We start from the raw sequence: 8,708 nt of genomic DNA on the forward strand, positions 1-8,708 counted from the left end.
TTCACCCCACTGCATGTACACGCCACGCTCTATTCATTCCACTGCATGTACACGCCATGCTCTATTCATTCCACTGCATGTACACGCCACACTATTCACCCCACTGCATGTACACGCTACGCTCTGTGTATTCACTGACACTGGGTTGCTTCCGCCTTCCGGCCCGGCCTTGTAGGTCCATCAGAGGCGATGTTGAAAGACTGAGCCCTTTCAGGAAAGGAGGGCTTGAGGGCCAGGCAGAAGCTCCTTGGTGGTATTTGAGGTGCTTCTAACACAAAAACCAAACAAGGACGCTGTGCGTGTCACCATCAGAATACTTCTCAAGGTGGTGCCATCTGGCCGGGTGTGGTTGCTCATGCCTGTCATCCCAGCACTTTGGAGGCCAAGGCGGGAAGACAGCTTGAGCCCTGGAGTTCAAGACCAGCCTAGGTAACAAAGTGAGACCTCATCGCTACAAAAAAGAAAAAGTCAGTCAGGTGTGGTGGTGCGTGCCTGGAGTCCCAGCCACTTGGGAGTCTGAGGCAGGAGGATTCCTTGAGTCCAGGAGGTCAAGGCTATAGTGAGCTGTGTTCGTGCCACTGTTCTCCAGCCTGGAGGCCAGAGCAAGACCCTGTCTCAAAAAAAGAAAAAAAAAAAAGAAAAGATGAAAAGATGCTTGCAGTGTGACCCTCATATTCTGCCCTGCTTGGCACCTGAGCTGGGCAGGACATTGACCCAGAAACCCCTGGCCTCCCTGTGGGCTCGGTGGTCTTCTCGTTTTCCTTGCAGGCTTGGAGTCCCGATTTCAGAGCAAGTCTGGCTATCTGAGATACAGCTGTGAGAGCCGGATCCGGAGCTACCTGAGAGAGGTGAGCCCGTGTGAGGGTTGGGTATGCTGGACGGGTTTTTGAAGCCAGGCTCCGTGGGCTCTGGAAGCTTCTTGGCCTCACGACGAGCCGTGGGTAGGCCCACACTCTGTGCTTGCATGGATCTGGTGGGGCTGCTCTGGTCGGGGAAGCCAGCATGTGGACCCCATGCTGCGAGGAGCACTGGCCTCACTGACTTGTTGGCTCTTTCCCCCGCCCGGTCAGCGCCGGACTTCCCTTCTCGGTGGGATGCTCACACCTGCCAGGGCAGCTGCCCCGGGGTTGGGGCTGCTGTTGCCCATGGCAGGGCAGCATTTCCCCTGCAGCATTGCGTGTTTCGAGTAAAACTGACCTTTGAATATCTTCACGTGTCAGGCAGTTCACTTCTGAAATGCACGTGTCCCAGGCAGCCCCTTGTCTCTGTCCGCCCTTCGCTCTGCCACATCCCTCCACAGCTGGTCAGTGCCTTCTGTGTCCCGGCCGGCTCATTCATTTCCCTCCCGTGGTGCCGCCCAGGCATCTGACCTGAGACCTGGAAATGGCGAGGGGCGTTCCCTGCACCAGATGCTTTGAGTTATTGCTGGGTCTGAGCCCTGCCTTTTAAAACAGACCAGCCCCTCCTTTTCCAGGACATGACACGAAGATCAATGCAGATTTGAGCGTCAAAGCTCTCAGTGGGAACTGCTCTTTGCCTTCACGGAGAATTCAGCCTTCTGGTCCATTGCCTGGGCCTGATCGCCCTTCTGCTTCCTTTGAACAAAGAAATAGACCGAGATGACAAATGAGAGCAGAGTGGAGAGTGGGGCCTGTCTCTAGTGGTGGAGGTGGCCCTGGTTTGGGCTGGATGTGGTGGCTCATGCCTGTAATCCCAGCACTTTGGGAGGCCAAGGCAGGCGGATCACTTGAGGCCAGGAGTTTGAGATCAGCCTGCCTAACATAGTGAAATCCCGTCTTTACTAAAAAAAAAACAACAAAAAATTAGCTGAGTATGGTAGTATATGCCTGTAATCCCAGCTACCTGGGAGGCTGAGGCAGGAGAATTGCTTGAACCCTGGAGTCAGATGTTGCCGTGAGCTAAGATCACGCCACTGGAGTCCAGCCTGGGCAGCAGAGTGAGACACTGTCTCAAAAACAAAAACAAAAAAAACCAGGAAAGAAGTGTCCCTGTTCTGGGGTGTGGTTGGTTGTGGGGCCTTGTGTCCCACTGTGTTGGCTCTGCACAGCTCTCTTCATGGGGGCCAGCACCCATGGAGTCTTTTCACCTGAGCTCGAGCTCACTGGGGTTGGGGAGGGGAACAGTGGTGGCTACTGCCTGCCTCCCCTTCTCCCCCCCGGGGTTCTTTCTGGGCAGCAGTGATGAACATCAGGGCAGACGGGAGAGGATTCCCAGAGCCTGAGTCGTCATTTGCCCAACTGTGACCAAGGTCAGCAGGTGCTAGCAGGGATCTGAGGATCTAAGCAGCATGCTACAGGTGTAAATCACCCTGTCACCTATATTCCTGTCACCTGCCACCCTGTCACCTGTCACCCATCACGTGCCACCCTGTCACCTGTCATCCTGTCACCTGCCACCCTGTCACCCAACACGCTGCCATCCCCCACCCTGTCTCCCGACATGCTGCCATCTGCCACCCATCATCCACTACCCGGCCCTTCTCATGAGCCCATCCTTGGTCTGCAGACCTCTCCACCTTCCTCCCAAAGGTAGAGCCAGCTCTGCCCTCATTTCCATCCATCCCATCTGAATGTGGGTTTTGTCATCACGTAGCATGCCACACCATGCCACGCCACGCCACGCCACGCCATGGTACATACTTGGAGGGTGCTGTGGAGACCCCTGTGAGGGGTGTCCTGTCCCAGTGCTGCCCGTGTGGTTGACCCCTGTGCCCTCAGCCCACCCCCTCTCTGCGGCACAATTGCTGATGCTCCGCCGCACGTCCCGTGTTTTTGTGCGTCTCCTAGAGGTCCTGTTGACTGTCCACATTCCCTTGCATTTCCCAGCCTGCTCCCTGCAGCAGAGCTAGCCAATCCTGACGCTCTTCCCTGCAGGTGTAATCTTCCATGGACCACTGCCCACCTAACCAGGGTGGGACGGCTGTGGCTGCCTGACTTTATTATCTCATCTTTTTTTTTTTTTTTTCATTTTATTTGAGACAGAGTCTCACTCTGTTGCCCAGGCTGGAGTATGGTGGTGCGATCTTGGCTCACTGCAGCTTCCATCTTCCCGGTTCAAGCATTCCTCCTGCCTCAGCCTCCTGAGTAGCTGGGATTACGGGCATGTGCCACCATGCCTAGCTAATTTTTTGTAGCTTTAGTAGAAACATTGTTTTACCTTGTTGGCCAGGCTGGTCTCAAACTCCTGACCTCAAGGGATCTGCCAGCCTCGGCCTCCCAGAATGCTGTGATTACAGGCGTGAGCCACCGCGCCTGGCCTGTTATCTCACCTAAGTCTTCCCCAGCCTGGGGGCTGATGTTGTTCCCTCCATTTCACAGGTCAGAGTCTCCCAGGGTGGGACAGCCCAGCAGGGGCCAGGAAGCCACATGAACTCAGACCCTCTGACCTTAGGACTGGGCTTGGGCAGGGTCTCGGAGGGCCATGGAGTGGGATGGATTGAGAGCTGGTGCGGGTTTCAGGGTGCCGTGTGCCAGGCTCAGCGCCCTTCCTTGGTTCCTCCAGGTGAGCTCCTACCCCTCCACAGTGGGTGTGGAGGCTCAGGAGGAATTCCTGCGGGTCCTCGACTCCATGTGCCAGAAGCTCCGGTCTGTGCAGTACAACGGTAGCTACTTCGACAGAGGAGCCAAGGGTGGCAGCCGTCTCTGCACGCCGGAAGGCTGGTTCTCCTGCCAGGTGAGCTGTGTGCCTTTTATCCTGGGGTCACCAGGCTGGCCTGCAGAGCGCAGCCCGCCTGGGGCGAGGCGGGAGGGGACCTTCAGTCCTTGGCCTGCCTGGGCAAAGCCTTGTGAAGAGATGCAGCCTTCACATTCCTGGGGAGGGTGGCAGGGTCTCAGCCAGTGCCTCTCAAGCTCCAGTGCACACAGGCGTCCCTGGGGAGCCCGAAAAGGGCTCCAGGGCCCCGTCCAGGGCGTGTCTCCATAGGGCTGGGCAGTGTCTCAGTCAGCTCTGGCTGCCATAACAGATGACACTGGCTGGAACAGCAGCCGTTACTGCTCATGGTTCTGGAGGCTGGAAGACAGGCCCACGCTCCCCCGCTGCCTTCCCATGTGTCCCTTCTGCACCATGCAGGGGTCCTGTAGCCTCTAGTGGTGATGCTTCTGTGTCTCTGGCGAGTCCTGGGCACACCCTGGCTCCATGGTGTGGGAAGCAACTTGAGGCGCCTCTCGGCGTTTGCAAACTGCAGTTGTGATTCCATTAAGGTCCCCTGATGCCCATGATGTTCTGAGTGCCACTCAGTGGGTCTGGAAGCAGGGCGGGTGGTGGGCGTGGCTTCTTCCTAGCGGACAAGGCTCCTTGCTGCTACTGCCAGTTAGTTCCTTCTGGGGTGATGGCCTCTGACCATAAAAACACATCTTCCAAGTTGGCTTAACATTTAGACTTTGCAGTGCAGTCGCTCACCGCTCACTGAGTACTTGCCTTACGCCTGGCACTGTGTAAGGGGCTGGGACACAAAGAGGAAAAACCCTTCATCCCTGACGGCAGGGTGAGTCCCGCACACTGGAAGGTGAAAGATGTGAGAGCCAGGCAGAGGAGGCCGCGGGGCTGCAGGAGTGTCCTGGGTGCGAGGGCTGGGGTGGGGCTTTAGAGCGGGTTGACTGATGGGTGGGGAGCAAAAGTGGGCTGGGAGGGGCCAAGCAGCCGGGGATGGCAGTGGGACCCAGTGGGCTCTGCTCGGGAGGCTGCGAGTCCCTGGCATGATGGGGGCACAGAGTGAGGTGGGCACCGGGGCTCCGGGCCTGTGCAGTGCAGTTGTCTGTGCATGAATGATTGTGCTGAGTGCTGGGCTACAGACCACAGGGAAGAGGGAAGCCGTGGATTCGCACGTCGGTAAGGCCGCACTGCCTCCGCACTGGGATCACAGGGAAACATCAGGAAGCCTCGGGGAGTGGCTGGAAAGGGGGCAGCTGGTGCCTGGGTCCCTGCTTCTCACGTGCTGACCCTGCCCTGGGCAAGTCAGCACCTTCCTGGCCTCACTTCCCGTGAGGTGGAGGTGCTGGTGTGTGATCACAGGGGTAGCAGTGACAATAATTTCCTTGTCCTCCTTGGAAACTCAGAACATAATGTTAGGGGGGTAATGTGGGAAAAAGAAAGATCTGATTCCAAAGACAGAACTCTTCATCTCCCTAAGGCAGCACTCCATGGTGAGGCGCGTCTCAGTAAGATCACCTGACTTGGTGTGTGAGGCTGTTCTCGAATTGCTATAAAGAAATAGAGAGTGGGTCATTTATAAGAAAAGAAGTTTAATTGGCTCACGGTTCAGCAGGCTGTACAGGAAGCATGGCGGTGGCATCTGCTCGGCGTCCGGGGGGGTCCTCAGGAAACTTACATGTGTGGTGGGGGGGGAGGTAGGAGCATGCATGTCTCAGGTGGTGGGGGCAGGAGCAAGCGTAAGAGTGAGGGGCGGGTGCGACACACGTTTAAACCAGAGCTCAGTAGGACTCACCGTGTTGAGGACTGCGCCGCGGGGATGGTGCTAAACCCTTCCTGAGAAATCCACCCCTGTGATCCATCACCTCCCACCAGGCCCCACCTCCCACACTGGGGACAACATTTCAACATGAGCTCTGGGTGGGCTGCATGTCCAAAGCATGTTGCCTGGTGATAGAGACGGCATAGGAGACTCACTTCTGGCTGGGTGTGGTGGCTCACGCCTGTAATCACAGCACTTTGGGAGGCTGAGGTGGGCGGATCACCAGGTCAAGAGATTGAGACCATCCCTTCCAACATGGTGAAACCCTGTCTCTACTAAAAATACAAAAATTAGCTGGGCGTGGTGGTGCGCACCTGTAGTCCCAGCTACTCAGGAAGCTGAGGCAGGAGAATCGCTTGAACCAGGGAGGTGGAGGTTGCAGTGAGCTAAGATCACGCCACTGCACTTTAGCCTGGAGCAAGGCTCTGTCTCAAAGAAAAAAACAAAAGGAGACTCACTTCCTGGCCTTCCCTTGCTCTCTTTTTGCCCCCAGGGTCCCTTTGACATGGACAGCTGCTTGTCGAGACACTCCATCAACCCCTACAGCAACAGGGAGAGCAGGATCCTCTTTGGTACCTGGAACCTGGATCACATGTAAGCTCACAGAGCAGGGCCAGACCTGAGAGCGCCTGCCGGGCCCTAGCCCTGCCACGGTGTTGCCTCCTTGGGTTTCAGGCGCTGCACCCGTGTTACAGCTCAGGGAAGGGGTGCCTGGTGGCAGCATGGGGTTCTACTGGGTGGGCACACACCATTCCTTCCACTGTCAGTACGGGTGCCTGACCCGGGGCCATACTTCCTGTCCCCTCTAGTGCTCCCTCTGGATGGAACTGGCGGGCAGCATCCTTTCCCAGAACACAGGGCCCAGCCCTCGGCTGTCAGAGGTTCTGAACCTCTGAGTTGGAACCAGGGTGAGCTCAGAAAGTGGGAGCTTCCGGTGTTATGATAGTAAGAGTGTTTTTCCCTTTTCCTTCTTTTAGAGAGGGAGTCTTGCTCTGTGGCCCAGGCGAAAGTGTAGTGGCAGGATCATGGCTCACAGAAGCCTTGAACTCCTGGCCTCAAGTGATCCTCCTGCCTCAGCCTCCTGAGTCGCTGGGACCACAGGTGCTCACCAGCAGGCCTGGCTGGCTTATTTTGTGGAACCAGCATGAGCAGAAGTCTCGGCGAGCCAGGAGCGTTTCCTACCCACACGAGCTCAATGGCTCTGGCAGATGGGCAGGATGGAAAACTTCATTCTTTTCATCCAGGACGCCTTCCTTGACTCTAACTGTAACCTTGCCGTTGCTTTTTGCAGACAGAAACCTTCAAATGCCTTTAAAATGGCTGTACAGAATGAGCATCCCCAATCTGAAAATCGGAAATCTGAAGTGCTCCAAAATCCAAAACTTTTTGACTACCAACATGACGCTCAAAGGAAATGCTCACTGGGGCATTTAGGATTTGGGATTTTTTTTTTTTTTTTAAGATGGCGTTTCCCTTTTGTTGCCCAGGCTGGAGTGCAATGGCGCAATCTCAGCTCACTGCAACCTCTGCCTCCTGGGTTCAAGCGATTGTCCTGCCTCAGCCTCCCGAGTAGCTGAGATTACAGGTGTGTGCCACCACGCCCGGCTCGTTTTGTATGTTTAGTAGAGATGGGGTCTCTCCATGTGGATCAGGCTGTTCTCAAACTCCCAGCCTCAGGTGATCCGCCCTCCTCGGCCTCCCATAGTGCTGGGATTACAGGTATGAGCCACCACTCCTGGCCATATTTAAGATTTTTTTAAGGATGGGGATGGTGCTAAACCCTTCCTGAGAAATCCACCCCTGTGATCCATCACCTCCCACCAGGCCCCACCTCCCACCAGGCCCCACCACCCACCAGGCCCCACCTCCCACACTGGGGACAAGGTTTCAACATGAGCTCTGGGTGGGTCCAATTAGTCAGCATAATGTAAATATTCCAAAATCCTAAAAAAATCCCAAATCCAAAACACTCTGGTCCCCAGGATTTCAGATGGGGATACTCAACCTTTTCAGAGTGCAATTTTTTTAAAGTGTGTAAAACATGTAGTCATAGCTGAGCTTTTACCCTGTCCATACTCAGCCCCTACGCCTTGTGCCAAGGGAAAACGCTCTTGTGAAAGGTATGATGCCCTTCAGAGCCCTGCCACTGCACCTTTACCACACGCGTGAGTTTAACACACACATACGTGGCGTCCCACGCTGTTGTCTGCAGATCCCTGCCACTGCACCTTTACCACACGCGTGAGTTTAACACACACATACGTGGTGTCCCACGCTGTCGTCTGCAGATCCTTGTCACTGCACCTTTACCACACGCGTGAGTTTAACACACACGTGGGTGGCGTCCCATGCTGTCGTCTGCAGATCCCTGTCACTGCACCTTTACCACACGCGTGAGTTTAACACACGTGTGTGGCGTCCACTCTCATCTGCAGTGTGCCTTTCATTGCACGCTCTGCTGATGGTGATGCGTGTAGATTTGTTTGGCACATTCATTTTAGCAGGTGCGAAACACTTCACTTTTTGAATAGGCTCTAATTTTAACATCTTTCCATACTGGTGGGCATTTAGGTTATTTCCAAGTTCTCATCATTATACAAGTCCCTGGGATGTATACTCTGTGGGATGAACCCATATGGTCTGGTTCCGTGCTATTTCAAGTGTGGTCACTTTAAAGCCTTAGCAACATCTGGGAGCTGGATGGGAATTCAGATCCTCAGGCCCCATCCAGGTGTGACATTGAGGTGTGTGTCCTAGCAGGGGCAAGATGGCTCAGTGTCTGAGCTTAAGTCCCTCTAGGGAGTGTGCTGGGCACTAATTACACTGCTGTCCCCTCTCTGAGCCTGGCCAGGCTGCTCTCCTGAGTGTCCCAGCCTCCACGCTCACCTGGGCCTGACTCCTCAGCCCAGCAGAATCCTGCCTCTGTGTGAGCTCACGTTGTCCCGGGTTCTAGGTGCAACTTGGTGTCATTGTACACTTCTGCATTTTCGCATCCTGATAGGTGAGACACAGATTCTCTTGCTCGAATTGGATTTTCCTGATGACTAGGAAGGTTGAGCTTCTCCTTCCATGTCTGTGGCCGCTTGTATCTTTGGTGTTCTCCTTTGCTCGTTCTGTCTTGGGCTGCGGTCTTATTTGTGGGCATGCTTTACACATTCTAGATATGTTAATTCTATGATATCTTTTATCACAAGTTTTATTTATGCATTTATTTTTT

The 8,708-nt window shown here is 55.0% G+C and overlaps 1 protein-coding gene across 1 annotated transcript in view; it reads left to right on the forward strand.

Annotated features, from left to right (window-relative positions):
* The window catches only part of DFFB (DNA fragmentation factor subunit beta), an 18,795-nt gene extending 12,564 nt beyond the window's left edge, over positions 1-6,231 (forward strand). The window contains exons 4-6 of the mRNA XM_017542698.2: positions 769-848; positions 3,523-3,693; positions 5,985-6,231. Coding sequence (XP_017398187.1) covers positions 769-848; positions 3,523-3,693; positions 5,985-6,089 — 356 coding nt within the window. The 3' untranslated portion in view covers positions 6,090-6,231. The remainder of the gene's footprint in view (positions 1-768; positions 849-3,522; positions 3,694-5,984) is intronic.
* Positions 6,232-8,708: the final 2,477 nt, after the last annotated feature.

This window comes from Cebus imitator, unplaced genomic scaffold (assembly GCF_001604975.1).
Source record: "Cebus imitator isolate Cc_AM_T3 unplaced genomic scaffold, Cebus_imitator-1.0 Scaffold145, whole genome shotgun sequence".
NCBI classification, from domain to species: Eukaryota; Metazoa; Chordata; class Mammalia; order Primates; family Cebidae; genus Cebus; species Cebus imitator.